Genomic DNA, 24,762 nt, shown 5'->3' with positions numbered 1-24,762 from the left:
AAAGCCCCCCAGGCAGTGGGGCAGGGCCCCCCATAGCCCCACCTGTGCAGTGGGGCAGGTTCACCCCCCATAGTTCCCCATGCAGTGGGGCAGGGACCCCCCCCATAGCCCCCCAGGCAGTGGGGCAGGGCCCCCCATAGCCCCACCTGCGCAGTGGGGCAGGTTGCAGGGCTGCCGCTGGACGCTCTCCCCGCCGCAGCCCCCAGCCCCGCTGCAGGAGCGGCTGCGGCTCTTGGTGGCCGGAGCCTCGGGGCGGGTGCAGGTCTGGGAGCAGGGGGTCCAGGGGGACCAGGGGCCGAAGCCCTCCTCTTCCTCGATGCCTGGCCCAGGACAAAGGCTCCAGGCTCAGCCAGGGGCGCGGGGTCCCCCATATCCCAGAGCCCCCCGGGGCCGGGGGTCCCGAGGCGGCGTCCCCCCCACGCAGCCTGTACCTGGGGCGGTGGGGCCGGGTGCCGGCGTGGGGATGGTCACCGCTGCGGGGGAGAGCAAAGGCCATGACACCCCCGCACCCCCTGGCCCCCGCTGGGCTGGGGCGGTGGGACCCACAGCCCTGTGGGGCAGAGGGGATGGGGCTGGGACCCACGGCGGGGGGACAGGGATGGGGCTGGGACCCACGGCAGGGCGAAGAGGATGAGGCTGGGACCCACGGCAGGGGGGACAGGGATGGGGCTGGGGCCCATGGCAGGGCCAAGAGGATGGGGCTGTGACCCACGGCACTGGGGCCGTGACCCACAGCCGCGGGGGCTGACTCACCGGGGCAGTCGGGGCTCTGGCAGAACTTGCTGTCGGTGTGGGGCCCGGCGCAGCCGTGGCCCCCGTTGGCGGGTGGGGGGCTGGCGCAGCCACGCCGTCGGGTCATCAGCCCCAGCCCCCCGCAGCTGGGCGAGCAGGGGCTCCAGGGGCCCCAGGGCCCGAAACCCTCGTCCCGCCGGCAACCCGGCTCCGAGCAGCGCAGGCGGCCGTGCAGGCAGGTGCTGGGGCAGGGGCAGCGTCAGGCAGCACCGCGGGGCAGGGTGACAACGGGTGGTGGGGAAGGGCCGCGAGTGGTGGGGAAGGGCAGCGGGGTACGTGGTGGTGGGGAAGGATAGCAGGGTGCCTGGTGCTGGGGAAGGGCAGTGGGGTGATGGGTGATGGGGAAGGGCAATGGGGTGGTGGGGAAGGGCAGCAGGGTGCCAGGCGGGGGGGAAGGGTGGTGGGGTGCTGGGTGCTGGGGAAGGGCTGTGGGTGCTGGGTGCTGGGGAAGGGCAGTGGGGTACGTGGTGCTGGGGAAGGCCAGCAGGGTGCTGGGTGATGGGGAAGGGCAGTGGGGTGGTGGGTGGTGGGGAAGGGCAGTGGGAGGATGGGGAAGGGCAGTGGGGTGCAGGATGATGGGGAAGGGCCGTGGGTGCTGGGTGGTGGGGAAGGGCAGCAGGGCACACGGTGGTGGGGAAGGGCAGTGGGAGGATGGGGAAGGGCCGCAGGTGCGGGGCGCAGGGGCGGGCGCGGGACGCTCACCAGTTGCCGCAGGCCGCCTGAATGGTGGTGCCCGGGGGCAGCTCCTGGCCCGGGGCGAGGCCGGGGGCGCCGAGGCCGGGGGTGCCGGGGCCGGGGGCACCGGGGCCAGGGGGAGTGGCCCAGCCCTCCTGCAGCTCCCGCAGCAGCTCCGCCGTCAGCAGGCAGGGGCAATCCTGCATGTACCCGCCATCGCGCCCACTGCGCCGGGGCACCCACGGACCCGGGGGGCACCCACAGACCCGGGGGGCACCCATGGACCCGTGGAGACCCCATGGACCTGGCTGGGGAGCACCCACCGACCCCGGGAGCACCCATGGCCCTGGGGACCCCCCCAGCTCCAAGGAGCACCCACCACCTCGGAGAGCACCCATGGACCCCTGGAGCACCCATGGACCCCGGGAGCACACACGGACCCAGGGAGCACCCACCATCCTGGGGGGCACCCACCTTCCCGGGGAACTCCCATGGCCCCTGGGACCCCCCCAGCCCAAGGAGCACCCACCCATGGCCCCACGGAGACCCCATGGACCCGGGGAGCACCCACCACCCCCGGGAGCACTCATGGACCCCGGGACGTCCCCCAGTCCCAAGGGCACCCATGGCCCCATGGAGACCCCATGGACCTGGCTGGGGAGCACCCCCCACCCCCGGGAGCACCCCCCACCACCCTTGGCCATGGGGGTCCGGGACGGCACCACGGGGCGAGGGCTCACCGCGAGGCAGGCGCCGCGGTGCAGGAAGGTGCCGGGGGGGCAGTGGCACCCCTCCTGGCAGCCCCCCGCCACGCAGCCCACCCGCCCGGCCAGGTGGGCGCAGCTGTAGGGGCACCCCTCATCCTCCTGGCACTCGCGGTACAGCCGCCCTGCCAGGCAGCCCGCCTCTGCGCCAGCACCGGGGCTCAGCACCGTGCCGGGGCGGGGGGCAGGCTATGGGGCAGGGGTGTGGGGCAGGGCGGGGGGCCGGCACTCACCCCGGCACACCTGGGTGTTGCAGATCTGGCTCTGCAGGCCCAGCCCCGGGCACGGCGGCTGGTGGCACTGCCGCCGGCGCAGCCGCTCGCCCCCGCCGCAGGAGACGCTGCAGGGCCCCCACGGGGACCACGCGCCCCACGGTGCCTCTGCGGGCACGGGTAGGAGAGCGGGATGGCACCGGGGGCTGCCGGCTCTGCCGGCGATGCACCAGCGCCGACACCCAGAGCCCCTGGGAAAAGGGCCCCGGGGGGATCCGCTGTGCCCCACCGCATCGCCCACACTGCACCGCATGGCACGGCGCGACACTGCACCACACAGCACCGCATGGTGCCATGTGGCACTGCCGGCCACCCACGTCACCCCCTGCTCCACACGGCACTGCACGGCACAGCACTGTGCCAGCGCCGCGTCGCCCTGCCGGGAGACCCCCCGGCGCTGCGGGCACCCCAGGACCCCCACCCAACCCCGGCGCCTCCGCGGTACCTGGGCAGGGCTCCGTGCCGCACACCATGGCCCCAGCCGTGCAGGTGCTGCGAGAGAGGTGGGGGTCAGCGGGGTGGACGCCAGCGGGTCCCCCAGGCAGGGCCGTGGCGGCCGCATCCGCACCAGTTGTTGCAGGCATCGAGGGCGGCGGTGTCGCCGGGCCAGTAGAGGCGGCCACGGTGGTAGCACAGGCAGTGCCCGGGCGGCACGCAGCTCTGGTTCTGCAGCAGGAGCCCGGCCGGGCAGGCGCAGCCGTCATGGCAAAGCGCAGCACACTCCACGCCTGCACCCAGGTCCAGGCAGAGCCGTGGGCAGGGCCCCCCGCCGCGCCGGCACTCCTCCGCTGTCCGGTAGACCATGTCCCCCGGGCACCGTGCTGCAAGGAGAGCCACCGGTTGTCTGCCACTGGTGCTGCCGGGCAGCAGGGCCGGGCATCGGCCATCACCGGCGCTGCCCGGCACGGGGCACCCACCTCGGCAGGGCTGGGTGCTGCAGTCCCGTGTCTGGACGTGGGGGCCGGCGCAGTCAGGCCCCCCGTGTGCCGACGGGGCGCAGGCCCGGTGCCGCCTCTGCTCGCCAGAGCCGCAGGGAGCAGAGCACTCGGACCAGGGCGTCCAGGCGCTCCAGCCGGTGCTGGGCTCTGCCAGGGACAGACGGACACGTGGCACTTGAGAGGCCACCGCGGCACCGGGCGTAGGGGTCCCTGGACCAGCACCGGCACAGCCCCCGCCATCTCTGGTGCTTGTCGTGGGGTTCGGTGGGTGCTTACCGGTGCCGCAGGGCTCGTGGCACTCCCGCACCTCCCGGGCCTCCCCGGCGCACGGGTCTCCGCCAGCAGCTGCTGCGGGGTTGGAGGGCGACCTGCGGGAAGGCACAGCATGGCCGCCCCGTCCGTGGGGCACCGCCGCCCCGGTGCTGTGGGGCAGGGTCCCCCCTGGCGCCACACCTGAACCTCTCCTGCGTCCCCGCGCCGCAGCCGCCGTCACAGCGGGTCCAGGGCGACCAGGCGGACCAGCCGCAGGCCACGGCGCAGGCCACGTCCTCGCACGTCACCATCCCGTCCTGGCACACGCTGGGGGCGGGCACCAGGCTCAGCCATGGCGATGGGCGCCGGACACCCCCGGCGAGCCCGGCCTGCGGGCAGTGCCGGGGTGCAGGCAGGGCGCGGGGTCACGGTGTCGGCGCTCACCACTGGCGGCAGCCCCGCATGAAGACCTCGCCGGGCAGCCGCTGCTCCCCGGGCAGGTGACACCGGCACCGGCTGGCGTTGACGCAGCCGCCGTCCTGCAGGTACAGCCCCGGCGGGCACCAGCAGCCTGCCCGGTGGCATGCCCTCAGCACCGGCGGCACCGGCACCGGCCCCCCGTGCCGCCCCCAGCCCCGGCACTCACCGTCCTGGCAGGGGCTCGGGCAGGAACCGTTGGCGCCGAGGTCCCCGCAGGTCAGGGGGCAGGGGGGCACCCGCGCCCCCTCGCAGCCCCCCGCCCGCACAAACACCATCGGGGGGGCGCAGGCTGGGGGGGGCACGGGTTGCTCAGGGACGGGGTGCTCCCCCCGGCACCCTGCTGCCGGCTGCCTGCACCCCGGCGTGGGGTCCCCCCGTCCCCCCGTACCTGGGGCGTCCCCGCAGGGCTGCAGGTTGCAGGGCTGGCTCTGGAGGGGCCCCCCCGGGCAGGGCGGCCCCCCGTTTTTTGGGGGGGGGTCGCTGCAGCTCCGCTCCCGGCTCCTCACGCCCCCCCCGCACTCGGCATCGCAGGGGGACCAGGACCCCCAGGGCGCCCAGCCACCGGGCACTGGGGGAGAGCGGGGGGCAAGGGGGGGGCGCGGGCACCCCCTCACCCATCCTGCCCCATTGCTCCGCCACGGGACCCCTGCCACCCCTACCCTGGGCATGGGCCCCCGGCCCCCCACCATTGGGGACCCCCCCGCCATTGGGGACACCCCCACCATTGGGGAGTCCCCTCGCCATTGCGGACCCCCCGGCTGGCCTCGGGATGGGGGGGTCCCGGCCCAGGGATGGGGCTCCCAGCCCATGACGGGGGTCCAGCCTGTGATGGGGGTCCCAGCCCAGGATGGGGGTCCCAGCCCAGGATGGGGGTCCCAGCCCAGAATGGGGGTTCTGGCCCATGGGGGTCCCGGCCCACGGGGGGGTCCCGGCCGCTGGGGGTCCCGGCTGGGAGCGGGTACCTGGGCAGGCGCGGAGGAAGCAGGCGCGGGTGTCGAGGCGGGGGCGGGCGCAGCCCCCCCCGGGCAGGGCCCCCCGCAGCAGCGCCCGCCGCCGCAGGGTGACCCCCAGCCCGCAGGAGCGGCTGCAGGGACCCCAGCCACCCCACGGGGACAGGACGCAGTCGGCTGGGGGGGAGACGGGGGTCAGGGCTGCCCTGGGGAGCCCCCCACAACCCCGGGGGTCCTTGGCCCCCACCCTCAGACCCCCATCCTTGGTGCCCCCCGGCCTCGGTGACCCCAGCCTGGGACCTCCAACCTTCATCCCCCCAGCGTTGTTGCCCCCCAGCCTCGGCCCCCCAACCTCGGTGCCCCCCAACAACCTCGATCCCCCCCAGCATTGTTGCCCCCCAACCCCAGAGCCCCCCAAGCCCCCCGGGCAGGGCAGGCAAGTGGTCGGATGCCACAGGGACGGGGGGGCCAGGGGCAGACACCCCGAGATGGGGGGGTCCCCATCGCCGTCCCCCCACCCCGCCTACCGCAGTCGCTCTCGTCGGAGCCGTCGGGGCAGTCGGGGCGCAGGTCGCAGCGCTTTTCGGGGGGCAGGCAGCCCCCGCTGCCGCAGGGGAACTGCTTGGGGGCGCAGGTGGGGGGGACCCCGGCCGGGGGGCTGGCGGAGGCGGGGGAGCCGCCTGCGGAGCGGGCAGGGAGTGGGGCTCAGGGGCAGGATTGGGGGGGTCCCCGCAGCCGCGGGGGTCCCGGGGGTCCCGGCTCACCGCAGTCGCTCTCGTCGGAGCCGTCGGGGCAGTCCTGGTGCCCGTCGCAGAGCAGGGCCGCATCCAGGCAGCCCAGCGCCCCGCAGGGCACCCGGCCCCCCAGGCAGAGCAGCCGGGGCAGGGCTGGCCCTGGGGAGTCGGGGGGCACCCCCGTGTGTGGGGCTGAGCGCGGCACCCGGCCCACGGCACCCCTCAACCCATGGCACCCCTCAACCCACAGCACCCCAACTGCATGGCACCCCCAACCCCACGGCACCCAGCCCATGGCACCCCAGACCCCACAGCACCCCCAAACCCACAGCACCCCAACCCCACAGCACACCTAAACCCACGGCACCCAGCCCATGGCACCCCAACCCCACAGCACCCCAACCCCACAGCACCCAGTCCATAGCACCCCTGGCCCCACAACACCCCCAACCCTATGGCGCCCTGATCCCACAGCACCCACAGCCCCACAGCCCCCTTGGCCCCAGGGCACCCCCAGCCCCACAGCAGCGAGCCAGGGTGCTGCCCCCCCTTGTTGCCCCACGGACACCCACGTCCCACCCCGCTCCCCGGGGTGCCCCGTCGGCCATGCCCGTCCTCGCCCCCCACGCCCCGGGACCCCCCTCACCTGGGGGGCTTGGGGACAGGACCCCCGTCGGAGCCAGGGAGGGCAGCGCCGTGACCCGGGGGGACACCAGCGGGGGTCCGGCCGAGGGTGGCACCCCGGGGGGGCTGGTGCCTGTTGGCAGGGTGCTGGGGGGTGTCGGGGTGTTGGGGGGGCCCAGGGGTGCCAGGCCGGCCAGCGCTGCCTCCGTGCCCGCCGGCACCGCGGGGCTGGTGGCCCCGGCTTGGGGAGGGCCCTTGGCCACGGCGGGGGGCTCGGTGCCCTCGGTGGGCAGCCGGGTGCCCGTCCCAGGGGACACCTGCACCGGGACAGACAGCCGTCACCCACTGTCACCTCCCGTCCCCCCCACTGCCCCCCAGCCCCCCAGGGCTCACCACGGCGGGGGGCACCGATGGCAGCTGGGCGGTCGGCACCAGGATGCCGGCTGCCGCAGGGGCCACGGGGCTGGAAGAGGCAGAGCCGGCGATTAGGGGTCACCCACCCCGACACCCCAGCTGCCACAGGACCCCCACCCTCCCGGCACTGGTACCTGGCGCTGCCGGGGGCCTCGCAGCCGGCCTCGTCGGTGCCGTCAGGGCAGTCGGCGACGCCGTCGCACCTCTGGGACGCCGGGAGGCAGCCGCCGGAGACCGGGCAGGCGAAGCGGGATGGGGGGCACGGCCCGAGTGCTGGGGGGGTCACCGGGGGGGCCAGGCCTGCATGGGGCGGGCAGCGGTGTCAAGGGTGGCCCCCCACGGTGCCGGACCCACGGTGGTGCCGGCCACCTGCCCGCAGCACCGGACCCCGCGTCGCTCACCGCAGGGCAGCTCGTCCGAGAGGTCGCCGCAGTCATCGATGCCGTTGCACAGGGCCCCGCCGGGACCCCCAGGGACGCAGCCCCCGTTCCCGCACCGGAACTCCCCTGTGCCGCAGGGGTGCTGGCTCGGTGTCACCGCCATCATCACTGTCATCGTCACTGTCGCCACCGGCGCTGGCACCAGCACCACTGGCACCGTTGCCGGCACGGCCCCGGGCTGGGCGGGGGGCACTTTGGGGAGAGGGCAGTGGTGGGCAGGAGAAGGGGTCCCATGGGGGTGAGAGGGGTCCCCCCTTGCCCCCCCCGTACCTGGGGGGCAGCCCAGCAGCTCGGCGCGCAGGACGATGCGGTTGTGGAAGTCCCGGGGGAGGATGCGGACGTGCCGCGCCTGCACCATGCGGCCCAGCAGCCGCACCGCCGGTGTACCGGCATCCCAGTTACCCTGGAAGAGCTGTGGGGGACAGGCAGGGGTGTGCAGGCAGGGACGGGCAGAGGGGGGTGCCAGCCCCGTGCACCCCCCAGCGCCCACCCACGCACCTTGGCCTGGGGCCGGCCGCCGGTGGTGACCTCGCGGTAGTGGTGCCAGTGGGCGCCATCGACACTGAACTGCAGCAGGAAGGCGGTGACGAAGGCGTTGGAGGAGCCAGCTCCCTGCACGACCACCCCTGCCAGGGGACAGCGCGGCATGTGTCAGCACCGCCACCGCCGGTGACGGCCGGGGCTCCGGACAGGCAGTGCCTGCGGATGGGCACCCACCGGTGATGTTGGTGGGCTCCAGCAGGTCCAGCTGCAGGAAGGGGGGCTCGGAGAGCAGCGCCGGGTAGGCGTCGTCCGGGGGGGCCCAGCCCCGCAGCTCCTGCCCGGGGTCGCCGCCGTGCAGGCGGGCAGCGCGGGCAGGGGTCCCCGCCTGCTCCGAGGAGGCGGCGAAGCTGCCGTCAGGCAGCGAGGCGATGCCCAGCGGGCGGTAGCAGGGATCTGCCGGGGCAGAGGATGCGGGGTCGGGGGGGGCCGGGGGGGTGCAGCCCCTGTTCCCTGGCTGCCTGCACCCTGCCCACAGCCAGCAGCCCCGCGGTGAGGGGGGGGTCTCACTTACCGCCGAGGGGAGGCAGCGGGAAGGTGAGGAGGGGGCTGCTGGGGGGCTCCGCTGACGCGGTGGAGGGAGGCTCCATCGTCGGCGCGGGGGGCACAGCCGTCCCGTTGTCACCTGCAGCGGGGACAGCCACGGTGCAGCCGGTGCTGGGGCAGCCCCCACGCCATGGGGACCGGACCCCCCCGCCGCGGCACCCGCTCCCCCCGACTCACCCGCCGGGCTGCAGTAGCAGCAGGAGTCCCCGTGGCCCTCCACCAGCACTTGGCCCTGCGGGACGTCACCATCACCATCACCAACACCGGCACCGGCACCGAGGGGTCCCCTTGTCCCCCCGGGGATGCCCCAGCACCCCCAGCCCTCACCTGGGGGCAGCCAGCGGGGCGGTGCGGGCAATAGGGTGAGCACCGGACAGCCAGGCTGGGCAGGCACTGGCAGACGTGGCAGGGCCCCGCGCGCCAACGCTCCCCCAGGGCTCGCTGCCGGCCCTGCTGCTGGCACTGCCGGCACGGCGCCGTCTGGCACCTGTGGGAGAAGGGAGGTCGGCGGGGAGCCCACCCAGCCACTCGCCACCCCCCGCACCCGCCGCCTCACCTGCGGGCCTTGCGGTAGATGCCGCGGCAGTGCCGGCCGCCACCGCGCCGGCTGGGGTTGGTGGGGCTGCGGAAGGACCACTGGACGCTCTGAGTGCTGCAGGGCCCTGGGCACTCGCCCCACGCCGACCACGCCGACCAGCCGCAGTGCACTGCCAGCATGGGGGGCACCAGGTTAGCGGGGGTCCCACCAGCTCCTGCCTGCCATCGCGGTGCTGCTGCCGCGTGCCAGGACCTACCGGTGCAGTCGGGGTTTTGGCGGCAGCGCCGCAGTTGCCCGTCCAGGCAGATGCAGAGGCGGCAGTTCACCTTCACCGGCTGCCCCGGCCGGTACCGCAGCCCCCCGGCCTGGCAGGGGCACTCCCGCGGGTGCACGCACCGGCCGCTGCCGGCATCCAGCACCAGCCGCGCCGGGCACCAGCACCCTGCCGGGTGGGCGAGCAGCTGGGTGGGTGCACCACTGCTGGCCCCTCGCCCACCCCAAGGCCAGGGGTCTCCCGGGGTCCCCGCAGTCCCCTGGTCCCCCTCACCTCACCTGGGCTGCAGGGCCGGTCCTGCCGGCACTCGACGCCGGCAGCGAGCTCGGTGCAGGATGCAGGGCAGGGGGCGCAGGGCCGGGGCTGCAGCCCCCCTGGGCAGGCGGAGGCATTGGGGCAGCCCCCCGGCTCGCAGGCTCCTGGGGAGGGAGGAGGGGGTCAGACTGCCGCAGCCCACCCGCCCCGCTGGGACCCTGGAGCCCAGCCAGCCTCTGGAGCCCCCCGCCCCACTGGCACCCACCCATCTGGAGGGCGGCGGGGTCCCCCCCGGGCAGCTCAGCGCAGTGGTGGCCGCCATTCTGGGGGGGCCGGCAGTCCCGCCGCCGCAGCCGCACCCCGCCACAGCCCCCCGTGCAGTTGGACCAGGTCGCCCACTCGCTCCAGGCGCCGTCCACTGCGGGCAGAGGGAGAGGCGTGAGGGTGGGCAGCCCCTGCCCGCACCCCCTGCCCACGCCCCCTGCCCGCACCCCCTGCCGCCCCAGCCATGGGACCCCCCAGCCCCTGGGTACTGCTGGCCAAGTGATGCCCCGAATCCCCCTGGCAGCCCCGGGGGCGGGAACCCCAAATCCCCAAAACCACCCTGGCCATGGGACCCCTTGGGCAGCCCCAACCACGGGAACGCCCAAATTCCCCCAGCTGTGGGAACCCCCACGTCACCGCGGCCACGGGAATCCCCAGACCCCCCCGGGCAGACCTTTGGGGTGATCTGGGGGAGTATTGGGGTACTCTACAGAGATATTTGGGTTCTCCAGGGGATAATGGGGTCCTAGAGGGGGTTATTGGGGTTCCCTGGGGGTACGGGGGTGTCCCAAAGGAAATTGGGGTGATCTAGGGGGGTATTGGGATGCTATAGGGGAGTATTGGGGTGTCCCTGGGGGTACTGGGGACTCCCATGGGAACCCCCAAACTCCTCAGGCAGCCTCAGCCATGGGAACCCCCAAATCCCCCAGGCACCCTGGCCACGGGAACTCCCATGGGAACCCCCAAATCCCCGGGCAGCCCCTGCTGTGGGACCCCCCAAATCCCCTGGGTAGCCTCAGCCACAGGGACCCCCAAATCCCCCAGGCGCCCCAGCCAGGGGGTCCCCCGTGCCAGCCCCCCGGCGCCCCCGGTCCCCGCCGGCAGCCCTGCTCACCAGGGCAGGCGATGCTGAAGCACTGCCGCTCCTGCGCGGCCTGCCCGCGGCACCGGTGCAGGATGCCAGGCCGGCGCTGGTGGCAGCCCCGGATGCGCCGCTGCAGGCCGGGGCCGCAGGAGTGGGTGCAGGCGCCCCAGAGCCCCCAGGGCCCCCAGACCCCGCAGTCCCACTCATCCCCTCCGGCCCCGCAGTCCGGCACCCCGTCGCACACCTGTGGCACCGGGGCGATGCTGAGCTGGGGCAGGGGCAGCAGCGCCGCAGGGACCCCGCGGTGGCACAGGGAGGGGCGGGGGTCCCCCGTGCCCCCCGTACCTGCTGGAAGGCGACGCACTCACCCCCGCCGCAGGCGTATTCGGCACAGGGACCCCCTGTCCGGTTGCTGCCGCCGGCGGGGACGCGGTTCTCTGTGGAGGGGATGCAGGGTGGCCATGGCGGGGTGGCCACCCCCAGCCGCGACCCCCGGTGCTGCCACCCGCCACCCCCCTCCCGTCACGGGGAGCCCCTCACCACAAGCCAGCTCATCCTCGCCGCGGGGACAGTCGGTGGCACCGTCACAGACCCTCGACATGTTCAGGCACACGCCGTCGTCACAGGCAAAGTGCCCCGGGCACGGCGGGATGGCGGTAGAGCCTGCGCGGGGGCCAGGGCACCGTCAGGCGGGACACCGCAGGGGTCTCCCGAGAGCATCCCGCCACGCTGGCGGGCAGGGGGGTAGCGGGGGGACCCCGCCGTGGCTCACCGCAGTGGTCGGTGCTCTCGTCGGAGCGGTCGCGGCAGTGGGGGACGCCGTCGCAGAGGTGGTCGTAGGGGACGCAGTCAGTGCCATGGGCGCAGGGGAAGCGGCCGGGCTCGCAGCTGCCGGCGCAGCCCAGCTCGTCGCTGCCGTCGGGGCAGTCAGCCTCGCCGTCGCAGAGCCAGCCCCGCGGCACGCACTCCCCGCTGCCGCAGGCGAAGGCGTAGGGGCCACACACCGGCGCTGGGGGCGGCGGGTCACCATGGGGTGCCCGGCCGGGTGGTCCCCATCGCACCCCCATCCCCACCAGGTGCCATCCCGGCACAGAGCACGGTGCTCCGGGCAAGACCCCCGTCACCGCCGCCCCTCACCTGCCGAGCCGTTGGCGGGCGTGGTGAGCACGGCAGCAGGCAGTGCCGCCGCGCACCCCGCCGGGCTCTCGTCCCAGCCATCCCGGCAGTCGCGGATGCCATCACAGACCGTGGCCTCGCCAATGCAGGAGCCGTCGGGGCAGGGGAGCTGCCCGGGGGCGCAGGTCACCCGCTCTGGGGGGGGTACGGTGCCATGGGGCGATGCTGCCGCAGGCAGGGGGTCCCGGCGGGGGGCTCAGCCCCACTGCCTCTCACCTGGGCAGAAAGCCTCGTCGGTGCCGTTGGCACAGTTGCGGTTGCCGTCGCAGACGGCGGCTGGGGGCAGGCACTGGGCGTCGGGACACTGGAAGTGGCCGGGGGGGCAGACGCAGCCACGCTCGTCGCTGAAGTCGCCGCAGTCGTCGCGGCCGTCGCAGCGGTGTGGGTATGGCACGCACCGGCCCACCGTGCAGCGGAACTCGCCCGCCTCGCAGCTCAGGCTGCAGCCTGCAGCGGCGGCAATCAGGGACCCCTGCCGTGGGGCACAGACCCCCAGGGACGGGGGGCTCAGACTCCCTCGCCGTGGGGCACAGCCTGCCTGCAGCCCAGTCCTGCACCCCGCTGCTGCAGGACCCGGGATCCCCGCAACGCCCCCCACCTCCCCGGCACCCCCGGGCGCAGCCGTGGGGCCACTCGCCTGCCTCATCCGAGTCGTCGGCGAAGCCGCAGTCCAGCTCCCCATCGCAGACGCGTTCCGGGGGGAGGCAGCGGCCGCTGGTGCAGCCAAACTCAGGGGGGACGCAGGCCGGGGGGGGGCAGCCGGCCTCGTCGGAGCCGTCGGGGCAGTCGGGCACGCCATCGCAGCGGGCAGCCCAGGCCAGGCACTGCCCGTCAGCACAGCGGTGCTGGTGCGGGGCGCAGCGTGGGGCGCAGAGCTCATCCGAGCCGTCCCCGCAGTCCTCCTCGTTGTCGCAGAGCCAGGCGCCCGGCACGCAGCGCCCATCGGCGCGGCAGGCGAACTCCCACTCGGCGCAACGCGGCTCGGCCGGGCAGGGCTCCGGCGAGGGCGGGCAATGCCACCGGCCCGCCGCGCACGTGCTGCGGGGACAGCGATGGCTCAGCCCCAGGGTGCTCCCCGCCGTCCCGGTGTCGCCATCCTGGCTGCCAGTGGGTGCCAGATGGCTGCACCGGCCCAGTGCCGTGCCAGGCGGGGACTCACCAGTTCTTGCAGCCCTGCTGCACTGCGGCGCCGGCCGGAAAGGCGAAGCCATCCCAGAAGCACGGGCACTCGGCGGGCTCGATGCAGCTGCCCTCTGCCAGCGGGGAGGGCAGGAGGCGTCGGACCACGGTGACCCAGCCCCGGCACGCAGCCAAGGCAGATCGAGCCAGGCTGAGCCGGGCTGAGCCACCAGCGCCCAAAGCCGGGTCAGACCCCGTAGCACGGAGCGGAGCCGTGGGCCAGAGGGGGTCGGGGCAGGGGGGGCGCGGAGCCCCACGGCCAGGAGGGGGGAGTCGGGTGCGAGCTCAGCATGGGGTGGCCCCACATCAGCCCCACACTGGCCCCATGCCAGCCCCACGCCACCCAGCGCCAGCCCCACATCAGCCCCATGCCGGCCCCATGCCACACAGCGCTGGCCCCACTCCAGCTCCACCCCAGCCCCACCCCAGCCCCACACCAGCCCAACACCAGCCCCACGTCATCTCCACGCCAGCCCCACCCCAGCCCCATGCTAGCCCCACTCCAGTCCCACACCACCCCATGCCAGCTCCACGCCAACGCCGCACCGTCGCCAAGCCTCACCGTGCAGGACCCTCCCCGGGGGGCAGAAGCAGCCCTCCAGGCAGGACAGCTCCCGGCAGTGCTCGAGGGGCTCCCGGCTGAGGCCGCGGCAGGTTGGGGGGCAGGGGGGGCCGCAGGCGCTGTACTCCAGCCCCCGGTCGCACTGCAGGGCTGGAGGCGGGGGGGTCGGGCTGGGCAGGGACCCCCCTGCCCCACAGCCACCCGGCCCCGCTCCCTCCCCACGGCCCCGCAGCGGGGTCCTGCCTGCCCCAGCCCCATCGATCGTCGGGATCAGCCATGGGACCCAACCTGGCCCCCGCCCGGACGCCCCTGGGCTCCCCCCAGCCTCAACCGGGCACCCAGCGGGATGGGGACGGCGACTCACGGCACAGCTCCTGGCTCCTCCAGCGGATGTGGATGCCGCGCCGGCCGCACTCCTCAGCGTAGGTGGCGATGGCTGTGCACAGGCACTCGCAGTCCCCCCCGGAGTCACAGCTGCCAGCAACGCGCGGCGGGCGGGCGCCAGGTTTGGTGGCGTGGGGGTGGCGGGACCCCCCCTCGCCCCGCCTTGGGGACCCCCTGCCCACCGCCGGCCCCGCGCTTACCCGCAGGCATCGAAGACACACCAGTCATAGAAGCGCTGGCACGGCACCGCGTCATGGCACGGTGCAAAGAGCCGCTGCCGGAGGATGCTGCAGCGCCGGCGGGCCCATGGTGCACGGTGGGGGCTCTCCTGCGGACCGGTGCCACCATCAGACGCCGTCCCTCGGCCAGTTGGACGCCGGGGCTGCCCCCCAGCCTGCCTCCCGCCACCGTCCCCGCAGCCGGCCCCGGTTCCCCGTCCCCATCCGTACGGTGCAGGGGTGCCGAGCATCGGCGCTGTCAACCTCGGGGCAGAGCAGGCTGAGGCGCCAGGAGTTGCCGAAGAGGTCGGCGGTGGGCTCCAGCACCCCTTGCCGGCTGGCGAAATCGTTCTCGGCGTCGCCGTCGAAGTTGCCGCAGAGCCCGGCCACGCGGCCCCGGTGCTGCGGCTCCAGCTGGACGTACACCCGCGTGCCTGGGACAGCACGGCACGGCGCTTGGCACCGGCGGCCCCCCACAGCACAGCTGGCCCGGGGACCCCCCCGAGCCCTCCCGGCGGGTCTCACCTCCGTCCCAGAGCACCGCCAGCCCCAAGCGGGAGAGGAGGAGGAGGAAGAGGCCTGCGCGCTCCAGCGTCAGCCCGGTCCCGCTGTAGACTTTGGGGGGTCGAACCGAGACCCCGTTCACCGTCACGTCCCTCCCTGCCAGGACAGGCCGGGCTGTCAGAGGTGGTGACCCCTGGCACGTCCCCGTCCCTGTGGGCCCCCTGTCCCCGCAGCCCCCCGTCCCCTCACCCCGCAGCATGTGCACCACAGTGTTGCCCATCACCACCACCACCGACTTGGTGCAGGTGACGCCGCTGGTGCCGCAGGGGACGTTCTCGGCGGTGACGGCGAAGAGGCCGGCGGTCTCACGTGCCAGCAGGTACTCGCAGTCCCCCGGGAAGGAGAAGGCTCGCCCGTCGAAGGTGACGTAGTGGGGGTCCCCCGTAGCCACGCAGGTCCCCGCGCACTCCTCCTGGCCACAGTGCCAGTGCTGCCGCCGGCACACACTGTGGGGGACGGACCTGAGCGCCGGCACAGCCATGGCACCCTTGGCGTCACCGGGAGGGCTTGGGGGGGTCTCACCAGGTGTTGCAGTCCCGGACAATTGTGTCGTTAGGCCGGTACAGCCGCCCGCCGTGGTGGCAGGGACATTCCTCCGGGGACACGCAGCGCCCGTCCTGCCGGTGCGAGACCCCCCGGTGAGCTGGGGCCGGGGGGGAGCCGGGGCTGCCAGCCTCCCAGGGCATGGGGGGACTCTGGGCAGGCACCGAGAGGCGCTGGGACCTCCCAGCGCCCCTCACCAGCCCCCCCCAGCCACAGCCCTGATGCCCCAAGTCCCCTGGACCCCCAGCCCCCTGGTCCCTCTGGCTCCCCTGGCCCCCAATTTCCTCTGCCCGCCGGGACCCCCCCAGGAGGGGGTCACCCACCAGGAAGAGGGTGCCGGGGGGGCAGACGCAGCCGTCGGCGATGCCGGCGCAGGTGCCGTTGGGCTCAGCGCTGTCGCAGCGGCGCAGGCAGGACCCCGGGGCATGAACCAGCCCCCCAGGACAGAGGGCAACCGCGGGGCAGGGGGCTTCAGCGCAGCGCCAGGACCCACCGGTGCAGACGCTGCGAGGAGGGGAACGGTGAGGGCAGCCCCCCGGCAACCCCAGCCAGGGAGCCCCCTGCCCAGCCGGCCCCATGCCAGGGTCCCCGCATGCCCATTGCCCATCCCATCCCCATCCCCATCCCCATTCCATTCCAGTCCCCATTCCATCCCAATCCCCATCCCATCCCCATCCCCATCCCCATCCCCATCCCATTCCAGTCCCCATTCCATCCCGTCCCCATCCCATCCCCATCCCACCCCATCCCACCCCACCCCATCCCATCCTCATCCCCATCCCATCCCCTCCCCATCCCATCCCACCCCACCCCATCCCACCCCATCCCACCCCATCCCATCCCATCCCATCCCATCCCACACAAAGCCCCCTCCCCAGGAGGGGTCCCCTGGGCTCTCCGGGATCCACACCACTGCCCTGGGGCTGGGTCCCCCCCAGCGGCACCGGTGGGGCTGGGGCCAGGCTCTTCGTTGATGGCATTGGCGCCCTGCGGCAGGGACGTTCAATGAAAGCCGCCTATCCCGCGGTGCCGTCCCAAACGGGCCATAGGGGGATTTCATCAGACATCTCCCGCCACCGCCACGTCCCACAGCACTGGATCGGTGTCCCTTGTCCTGCCTGGCTCCTGCTGCTCCCTGCGTCCCCTGCCCCGGCCCTGCCACCCCCCGAGCACTGGCTGGGCCACGCACCAGGCGTTGCAGCCCCGGCGGATCTGGCTGCCGGGAGGGTAGAGCCCGGTGCCGTGGCGGCAGGGGCAGGAGCCCGGCGGGACGCACTGCCCGCCCTCGGCCAGCACCAGCCCGGCGGGGCAGTTGCAGCCGGGGACGCAGAGCCCATCCAGGTCAGGGCAGGAGCCGGCCCCATCCTGGCGCAGGTCGGCGCAGGTCCGGCCGCAGGGACGGCCGCACTCCAGGTACAGCTGCCCCCCGCTGCACGGCATGCCTGCGGGACGGACGCGGGGACGTCACCGACGGTGGCATCCCTGCCCTGCCCTGCCCTGCCCTGCCCTGCCCTGCTGCCTGCACCCCAGCACCCGGCCCTCCCCGCTGGCCCCTGGCAGGTGTGGCAGCATCCCCAACCCGTCCCAACCCATGGGATCTATCCTGTCCCCCCATTCTGTCCCATCCTGTCGCATCCCATCACATCCTGCCCTATCCCATCCTGTCCTGTCCCATCCATCCCACCTCATCCCATCCCATTCCACCCATCCTATCCCATACCCTCTTGTCCCATCCATCCATCCCATCACATCCCATCCTGCCTCATCCCATCCTGTCCTGCCCCATCCCATCCGTCATGTCCCATCCTACTCCATCCACCTCATTCCATCCATCCTGTATCATTCCATCCGTCCCATGACATTTATCCCATCCTCATCCTCATCCCACCCCATCCCATCTCCATCCCCATCCCATCCCACCTCATCCCCATCCCATCCCTTCCCCATCCTCATCCCACCTCATCCCATCCCATCTCATTCCATCCCATCCCACCCCATCCCATCCCCTCCCATCTCATCCCACCCCGTCCCATCCCATCCGATCCCTCCCGCCCCTGCCCCGCACCGCAGAAGCTCTGGTTCCTCCAGGAGAGCTCCGCTCCCTCCTGCCCGCACTGCCGGGCGTAGGCAGCCAGCGCGGGGCACAGGCAGCGCTGCCCGCCCCGGCAGGTGCAGGCATCCTGCAGGCAGAGCTGGAGGAAGGGCTCCGGCTCCACGACCTGGTGACAGGGCTGGGGGCGGGAGGGGCACGTCGGGCCGCGGCGATCGGCACTGGGCACCGGGCATGCCGCGGCCCAGCCGGGGTGGGGGCCGTTCGGCACCTGGAAGGCAGGGCCGTGCAGGACGGCGCAGGCGGCCTCGGCGAGCTCCCGCCGCCCGGCGAAGGCACTGCAGGGATCGAGGGGGAAGGGGACAAGCGCAGGGCAGTCTCCGGACACCCGGTACTTGTTGGCGAAGGCAGTGACGCCGGTCTCCACATCGCCTGCCGGCGTGGTGAACTCGTCCTGCTGGTTCCAGTTGTAGGTGCCACAGAGCCCCCGCACCTGCCGCACCAGGACGCAGCTCAAGACGGGCCCCACGGGACCCCCGGCACCAGGGTGCATCCCGACGGATCCCAGCCTGGCTCCACCACCAGGCACCACCACCGCGGCACGGCGCAGCCAGAGACGGAGGCTCACCTTGTCGGCGAAGGCGGGCTGGAGGGTGATGTAGGCGGCGGGGGTCTCCAGCCCCCAGAGGACGTGGGCCCCGAAGGTCTGGAGCAGCAGGAAGGAGGAGGACGCCCGGCGGACGCTCAGCTCGGCACCGGTGAAGGGCAGCGTCACCTCCCGCCCGTCCACCGTCACCTCGCCTGCGCCGGGAGAGCCGGGGGGACGTCAGGGCGCAGCCACCGGGCTGGCACTGGCCACCACGGGGATGTCAGGGCACAGCCACGGGGCTGGCACCCACCAGCACCCCAGCAGGGTGCGGGGATGGTCCCTGCGGGTCACCTGTGCCACGGAGGCGGACGGAGGTGCGGCGGGTGCTGACGGAGAGGGACCAGAGGCAGCCGAGGGGCTGGCGGCCATCGCAAGGCTCCTGCTCGGCCGTGATTAGCAGCTGCCCCTCCACGAAGTCCTGGGGGGCAGAGACCCTGCTGAGCCCCCGCGCCAGCCCCCCCCGTGGCAGAGACCCCCCCAGGGCAGGTCCCCACCGCCCCGGCCACCACCGCGGCCACCATCCCGGCCACCGCGGCAGCCAACCTCACCTGCACCAGGGTGTAGGCGCAGGCGCCCAGGAAGGAGAAGCGCCGGCGGTCGAAGGTGACGTAGTGGCGGCCCCCCAGCACCACGCACTCCGCCGGGCACCGGTCCTGGCTGCAGAGCCAGCGCCCGCCCTGGCACGTGCTGCGGGCACAGGAGGGGACGCCGGGCTCACTGGGGGGACACGCCACGGCCACCGGGCCTCCTGCCATGCCAAAAACTGGGGTGCGATGGGCATTGTGCCCATCCATAGGGTTTGTTCCCCGGCGGGTGCGGGGATCCCAGCCCAGCGGTGCAGGATCCGGCCCCAGCGCCCCAGCATTGCTCACCAGTGGTTGCAGCGCTGGCGGATGCTCTGGCCCGGGGCGTAGCGCTGGCGGCGGTGGTGGCAGGGGCAGGCGCTCGGGGGGACGCAGAGCCCCCCGTCCTGGTAGAGTCCCGGCGCACACTCGCAGCCGCCGGCGCAGTCCTCGTGGCACGGCCCCTCCTCGGCGCTGCCCACGGCTGCGCAGCTGGCGGGGCAGGAGGAGACGCAGTCCGAGAACCGCTTCCCCACGCCGCACCGCCGCTCTGCCGGGACAGACGCCGCGCTCAGCACCGGCGTGCTCTGCACCAGCAGGCACAGCACCACCATGCATGACTGAGGGGTGCACGCACGAGCCTTTGGGGTGCACGCAACCAAGGAGTGCAAGCAGAAACCTTTGGGGTGCACAGGACCAAGGGGTGCACGCGCAAGCCTTTTGGGGTGCATGTGACTGAGGGGTGCAAGCAGAAACCTTTGGGGTGCACAGGACTGATGGGTGCACGCATGAGCCTTTGGGGTGCATGGGAGCAAGGGGTGCAAGCAGAAACCTTTGGGGTGCACAGGACCGAGGGGCGCACGCACAAGCCATTGGGGTGCACGCGACGGAGGGCTGCACGCACAAGCAATTGGGGTGCACATGACCAATGGGTGCACACACAAGAAATCAGGGTGCACGCAATCGAGGGGTGCACGCAGCTGAGGGGTGCAAGCAGAAAGCTTTGGGGTGACGTGACTGAGGGGTGCGTGCACAAGCCACCAGGGTGCTCAGCGCGGCGGGGACAGCAGCGAGGGGCTCGGTGGTGGACCCCCCCCGGGTCCCTACCGCAGAAGCCCGGCCGGCGCCAGTCGATGTAGGTTTGGCGGCGGGCGCAGTCCCGCGCGTAGGCGGCGAAGGTGTCGCAGACGGCGGGAGGTGGCGAGGGCCCGGCGTCCCCTTCCCGGCACAGCACCTCCAGGCACGCCGCGTAAAAGCCACCAGGGTCAACCTGGCAGAGGGGTGGCAGGTGGGGGGTGAGGGCGGCGGGACTGGCACCCCCGGCTCCCCCCGGTACCCCCCGGATCCCTGGGTACCAGCTCACCTCGCCGTGGCACTGGCGGAAGGGCTCGACCAGCAGCTTCCCGCAGACGGCCTCAGCCGCCTGCTGCACCGCATCACCTGCCGCGCAGCCGGGGCCAAGCTCCGCCGCGTCCCTGCAGGCGGGCTGAGCCCGGGGGGGAACCTCAGAGCCGGGGTGACCCCCCAGGGACCCCCAGCCAGACACGGGGGTTGGCAGCCCCAGCCCTGTCAGTGCCCGTCTTTGCCCTGGTACCTCCGAGCCGGCGTCCGGCATCTTCCAGGAGTTGCCAAAGCTGGCGGCAAAGGGGGCCATGTCCCCCCCCGGCCGCAGGAGGTCATCTGGGGGCACAGGGAGGGCTGGGGCAGGCAGGGGACGTGGCACATGGCCCCGCACACGGCCCTGGCACACAGCCTCGGCACAGCTGCCCCCGCACCGTGCCTCCCCCAGCGCAGGGATGGCAGTGGCATCGCCGGTGAGGTGACGCTTACCAGCAGGGTCGTCGTTGTAGGGGCCGCAGAGCCCCCGCGTGCCGCCCCGCAGCTCGGTGCTGACCGTCACGGTGACCGCCTGGCGCCCGTCCGAGGTCACCCGCACGCCCAGCCCGCTCGCCACAGCCACCCAGTCGCCCAGCCACATGACACTGATCCCTGCCGGCACCGCACCGGGCGGCTCAGCACAGCACAGGGATGGGGACGGGATGGGGACACAGGACCCTGGGATCGGTGGCAGTGGGGTACAGAGCATCCTGCCACCCTCACCGTTGTGCAGGTATGGCTGTGCCTCCGGCACTGCCACGCCATTCACGGAGATGTTTCGGCCCCGGGCCACCACCGTGTCCATCCCGAAGGTCATGTGCAGCACCTGTGGGGGCACGGCATCAGCCAGGGCTGGGGCCGGCAGCCCGCGGTGTGTGCTGGGGCCACTGGGACCTCCCCAACTGCTGGCAGCCATGGATGCCCGGGAGCACGATGGCCACACCACAAAGCCGTGACGTGCCGTGGGGACAGAGCGATGGCCCCCACTGCCCCCAGAGCCACTGCCCATGGCGGGAGCAAAGACCCCGGCCAGGCTCCTCCCACCCACGAACACCCCACCGTGGTGGCAGACGGTACCCGGGGACTGCCGGCAGCGATGGAGATGGCCCAGGTGCCATCGGCGGCGGCGGCCAGGCTGTAGGTGCAGTCGCCGGAGAAGTGGAAGTGTGTCCCGTCGAAGGTGCGGTAGCGGGATCCCGCCCAGGTGAGGCAGTCGGCCGAGGGACCCCGGTGCCGCAGGGACACGGCAGGCGACGGCCGTGCGGAAGCCACTCCTGCGGCGGGGAGGCGATGCCGCTCGGCAAACGCCCCCGCAGGACCCCCCACACCCCCCCCAGGCCCCCGGACCCACCGGCGAGGGGTAGGCGGGTGCAGGCGAGGCAGGGCGCGGCGGAGCCGTTCCTCCAGCTGTGCCCCCAGGGGTGCCGGCAGCACTCGGCCAGGCTCATGGCGGAGAGGTTGCGGCTGCCGGCGGCGTCCTGGCACTGCCATGTGCCGTAGCAGCGCCCCAGCGAGCCTTCGCCTGCGGCACAGGGATGCGCCTCGTCTCTGCCGGTGAGCACCGGGCGCCTCAACGGCTAGGTGCCAGGTAGCGGGAATGGCACGGCGGTGCCACCATGCCTCGATGCCAGTCCCTACCTTCAGTGCAGTGGGGCCCGCTCCAGCCCTGGCAGCAGGCACGCACCGTGCGGTTCCACACCACCGGCCGCGTCTCCGGGGGCCTGCGGGGCGTGGGGAGCCCCGGTGTCAGGAAGTGCCAGGGATGCGTGGCGTGGGGACGGGTGGCCCCTTCATGCCCCACCGCCCCGGTGTCACCCCCGTGCCGTGCGCTGCACATCCGCCCCGGTGCTCACTTGTAGATGTAGCAGAGTGGGGTGCCGGAGCCGGGCTGGGCGTCGCGGTGGGGCTCGCCGCGGTCCCCGCCGTAGGCCTGGCGCATGCGGTCCCGGTCGATCCGCCAGCCCGCCAGGCTGTAGTGGTAGAGGCTGGCGCAGGGCACCATGTCCTCGCGCCGCGGTGTCACCTCCTCCTCCGCCGTCACCTGCACCGTCCGCTCGCACCACCGCCTGCCACGGCACCCCGTCACCCACGGCACCGGCACCCATCCCGGCACCCATCCTGCTCTCCCGGCACGGAGCGCTCACCCGGTAGCTGCTTCTGCCGTGGCCACCCAGAGCAGCAGGGAGGCCAGCACCCAGCTGGGTACCCGCGGCACCACGGCCATGCCACACCACGTCGCGCTGCACCGGCCACCTTGGCAGAAGAGGAGCTGCGTTACCGGTGGAGCAGACCCTCTGGGCGTCACCGTGCCGTGGGGACCCCCCTGGCCACGGTGACACCGGCATGTGCCATGGGGACAGGGGGACCCTCTTACCCAGTGCCACCCGGACCCCGGCTCCGTCCCAGCTGGCTCCGGCACTGCCACCGCCCCCCCCAGCGGTGGGTTTTATGGGGTGGCAGCGGCCGGCGGGGGCCATCTGTGGGGCTGGCGATTGGGCCCAGCTGCCGACCCCCGCCATCGCCCCGTCTCCAGGGCGAAGGCCTCAGGACTGCGCCGGGCGGGGCCGGATCCGGATCCTGCATCCGGCACATTTTGGGATTAGGGATTAGGGCTCCCGGCCCCTCCCCGGCACAGACGGACCAGGATACGGCCTGGCTGTGCCCCCCCTGACACGGATGTGCTGTGACCCCCACGTCCTGGTCCTGCTTGTCCCCCCCAGGAACGCCCAGGGGGACCCAGGGCCACCGCCACCCCCCGGGAAAGGGACCCCCACGCCCACCCGCAGCACCACGGCCACCCCACAGCCCCCCCAGGGCATCGCCATGTCCCCCTGTGTCCCCAGCTCCCTGTCCCATGTCTCCCTCTGTGTCCCCCGCCTCCATCTCCATGGCCGTGTCCCCATCCTGTGTCCCCCCATCCCCATGGCCATGTCCCCCTCATGTCCCCACACCCGCCTCCATCCCACGGCCATGTCACCCCATGTCCCCATCTCCCTGTCCTGTGTTCCCCCATGTCCCCATCTCCCTGTCCCATGTCCCCCTGTGTCCCTGTCCCCCCGTCCTGTGTCCCCCCATGTCCCCATCTCCCTGTCCCATGTCCCCCTGTGTCCCTGTCCCCCTGTCCTCTGTGCCCCCATGACCCCATCTCCCTGTCCCATGTCCCTCTGTGTCCCTGTCCCCCTGTCCTGTGTCCCTCCATGTCCTCATCTCCCTGTCCCATGTCCCCCCCCAAGTCCCACCCCACCTGCATCCCCACAGCCATGTCCCCTCATGTCCCCACACCTGCCTCCATCCCCATGGCCATGTCACCCCATGTCCCCATCTGCCTGCCCTGTGTCCCCCTGTGTCCCCATCTCCCTGACCCATGTCCGCCCCCATGTCCCCCGCCTCCATCCCCATGGCCGTGTCTCCCCATGTCCCCATCTCCCTGACCTGTGTCCCCCTCGTGTCCCCTGCCTCCATCCCCACGGACATGTCCCCCCATGTCCCCACACCCACCTCCATCCCACGGCCATGTCCCCATCCCTGTCCCATGTCCCCCCATGTCCCTGTCCCCCTGTCCCATGTCCCCCCCGTGTCCCTTGCCTCCATCCTCATGGCCATGTCCCCCCGTGTCCCCATCTCCCTGTCCCGTGTCCCCCCCCGTGTCCCCCTGCCTGCCCCCATCCCCACGGCTGTGCCCCCCGTGTCTCTCCCTCTCCATGTCCCCCCATGTCCTGTGTCCCTGTGTCCCCCCTCTCCTGTGTCCCCCCTTCTCCCCTCATGTCTCTCCCACTACGTGTCCCCCCATGTCCCCATGTCCCCACTCTCCCGTGTCCCCCCGTGTCCCCCCGTGTCCCCGGCGCCCTGTCCCCTGTCCCCGTGTCCCCACTCTCCTGTGTCCCCCCGTGTCCCCCTGTGTCCCCACTCTCCCGTGTCCCCCCGTGTCCCCCCGTGCCCCCATCTCCCTGTCCCATGTCCCCGTGTCCCCAGTCTCCCATGTCCTCCCGTGTGTCCCCATGTCCCCACTCTCCTGTGCCCCCCGTGTCCCCATCTCCCTGTCCTGTGTCCCCGTGTCCCCACATGTCCCTGTGTCCCCACTCTCCCTTGTCTCCCCGTGTCCTCCCGTGTCCCCCCATGTCCCCCCATGTCCCGTGTCCCCATGTCCCCCTATGTCCCTGTGTCCCCACTCTGCCATGTCCCCCCGTGTCCTCCCGTGTGTCCCCGTGTCCCCACTCTCCTGTGTCTCCCGTGCCCCCCGTGCCCCCATCTCCCTGTCCCGTGTCCCCGTGTCCCCAGTCTCCCGTGTCCCCCCGTGTCCCCCCGTGTGTCCCCATGTCCCCACTCTCCTGTGTCCCCCCTCTCCCGTGTCCCCCGTGTCCCCCCATGTCCCGTGTCCCCCCGTGTCCCCCCGTCCCCCCCGTCCCGGTCCCCACGCCGTGCCCGTGTCCCCGTCTCAGCGGACCCCGCGGCGGGGGGCGGGGGGGGGGGGGGGGGCGGGACCGGACCCGGTCCCCGGGGGGGTCACGGCTCGGGGCGGGGGGGCCGGGGGCCGCCGGGAGGTGCAGGGTCCCGCTGCCGCTCCCGGTGCCGGTGCCGGTTCCCGGGGGCGGGGGGGGAGCGGGGCGGGCGGGGGCGGGGGGACCGGCGGCCACCGCGGGTGAGGCGGAGCCCGGCGGCGGCGGCGGCGGCGGCGGCGGCGGAGCGGGAGCGGGCGCAGGTAGGGGCGGCGGGGGGCGGCCCCCGCCCCGGGGCCACGGCGACGGGCGGCACCGGGACCGGGACCCGGGGGGGGGCGGGGGGGGGCGGGGGCAGGAAGGGAGGGGGAACGGGAACCGGGGGGCGGGACAGGATGGGGGGGGCCGGGAAGCGCAGGGCGGGGCGGGCACTGGGAGGCACTG

At 73.6% G+C, this 24,762-nt stretch overlaps 1 protein-coding gene across 1 annotated transcript in view; it reads right to left on the bottom strand.

The window, feature by feature from the left end:
- LOC104014165 (SCO-spondin-like) overlaps positions 1–22,106 on the bottom strand; it is a 32,890-nt gene extending 10,784 nt beyond the window's left edge. The window contains exons 1-64 of the mRNA XM_087752903.1: positions 22,027–22,106; positions 21,736–21,948; positions 21,521–21,603; positions 21,222–21,404; positions 20,960–21,153; positions 20,606–20,708; positions 20,336–20,494; positions 20,100–20,185; positions 19,869–19,991; positions 19,613–19,775; positions 18,815–19,055; positions 18,491–18,629; positions 18,234–18,360; positions 17,922–18,094; positions 17,565–17,786; positions 17,309–17,474; positions 16,433–16,685; positions 15,567–15,747; positions 15,223–15,317; positions 14,890–15,146; positions 14,662–14,796; positions 14,368–14,570; positions 14,119–14,246; positions 13,899–14,008; positions 13,535–13,684; positions 12,953–13,046; positions 12,431–12,831; positions 12,010–12,240; positions 11,755–11,928; positions 11,390–11,626; positions 11,158–11,280; positions 10,963–11,054; positions 10,648–10,861; positions 9,754–9,906; positions 9,512–9,652; positions 9,216–9,401; positions 8,978–9,128; positions 8,749–8,908; positions 8,599–8,653; positions 8,390–8,500; positions 8,053–8,271; positions 7,864–7,961; positions 7,606–7,747; positions 7,384–7,455; positions 7,030–7,123; positions 6,875–6,944; positions 6,504–6,798; positions 5,888–6,049; positions 5,651–5,827; positions 5,136–5,300; positions 4,562–4,741; positions 4,340–4,462; positions 4,138–4,264; positions 3,895–4,020; positions 3,718–3,809; positions 3,421–3,588; positions 3,072–3,324; positions 2,949–2,995; positions 2,465–2,611; positions 2,208–2,374; positions 1,495–1,667; positions 754–974; positions 432–473; positions 147–320 (exon numbers count right to left, since the gene is read on the bottom strand). Coding sequence (XP_087609029.1) covers positions 147–320; positions 432–473; positions 754–974; positions 1,495–1,667; positions 2,208–2,374; positions 2,465–2,611; positions 2,949–2,995; positions 3,072–3,324; positions 3,421–3,588; positions 3,718–3,809; positions 3,895–4,020; positions 4,138–4,264; positions 4,340–4,462; positions 4,562–4,741; positions 5,136–5,300; positions 5,651–5,827; positions 5,888–6,049; positions 6,504–6,798; positions 6,875–6,944; positions 7,030–7,123; positions 7,384–7,455; positions 7,606–7,747; positions 7,864–7,961; positions 8,053–8,271; positions 8,390–8,500; positions 8,599–8,653; positions 8,749–8,908; positions 8,978–9,128; positions 9,216–9,401; positions 9,512–9,652; positions 9,754–9,906; positions 10,648–10,861; positions 10,963–11,054; positions 11,158–11,280; positions 11,390–11,626; positions 11,755–11,928; positions 12,010–12,240; positions 12,431–12,831; positions 12,953–13,046; positions 13,535–13,684; positions 13,899–14,008; positions 14,119–14,246; positions 14,368–14,570; positions 14,662–14,796; positions 14,890–15,146; positions 15,223–15,317; positions 15,567–15,747; positions 16,433–16,685; positions 17,309–17,474; positions 17,565–17,786; positions 17,922–18,094; positions 18,234–18,360; positions 18,491–18,629; positions 18,815–19,055; positions 19,613–19,775; positions 19,869–19,991; positions 20,100–20,185; positions 20,336–20,494; positions 20,606–20,708; positions 20,960–21,153; positions 21,222–21,404; positions 21,521–21,603; positions 21,736–21,948; positions 22,027–22,106 — 10,024 coding nt within the window. The remainder of the gene's footprint in view (positions 1–146; positions 321–431; positions 474–753; positions 975–1,494; positions 1,668–2,207; positions 2,375–2,464; positions 2,612–2,948; positions 2,996–3,071; positions 3,325–3,420; positions 3,589–3,717; positions 3,810–3,894; positions 4,021–4,137; positions 4,265–4,339; positions 4,463–4,561; positions 4,742–5,135; positions 5,301–5,650; positions 5,828–5,887; positions 6,050–6,503; positions 6,799–6,874; positions 6,945–7,029; positions 7,124–7,383; positions 7,456–7,605; positions 7,748–7,863; positions 7,962–8,052; positions 8,272–8,389; positions 8,501–8,598; positions 8,654–8,748; positions 8,909–8,977; positions 9,129–9,215; positions 9,402–9,511; positions 9,653–9,753; positions 9,907–10,647; positions 10,862–10,962; positions 11,055–11,157; positions 11,281–11,389; positions 11,627–11,754; positions 11,929–12,009; positions 12,241–12,430; positions 12,832–12,952; positions 13,047–13,534; positions 13,685–13,898; positions 14,009–14,118; positions 14,247–14,367; positions 14,571–14,661; positions 14,797–14,889; positions 15,147–15,222; positions 15,318–15,566; positions 15,748–16,432; positions 16,686–17,308; positions 17,475–17,564; positions 17,787–17,921; positions 18,095–18,233; positions 18,361–18,490; positions 18,630–18,814; positions 19,056–19,612; positions 19,776–19,868; positions 19,992–20,099; positions 20,186–20,335; positions 20,495–20,605; positions 20,709–20,959; positions 21,154–21,221; positions 21,405–21,520; positions 21,604–21,735; positions 21,949–22,026) is intronic.
- Between the last annotated feature and the right edge of the window lie 2,656 nt (positions 22,107–24,762).

Source organism: Nipponia nippon, unplaced genomic scaffold, assembly GCF_047370975.1.
Source record: "Nipponia nippon isolate SJK-2023a ecotype South Korea unplaced genomic scaffold, ASM4737097v1 scaffold_1, whole genome shotgun sequence".
Classification (NCBI taxonomy): Eukaryota; Metazoa; Chordata; class Aves; order Pelecaniformes; family Threskiornithidae; genus Nipponia; species Nipponia nippon.
The sequence above is the reverse complement of the archived record's forward strand: the minus strand, read 5'-3'. Positions and strand labels throughout refer to the sequence as shown.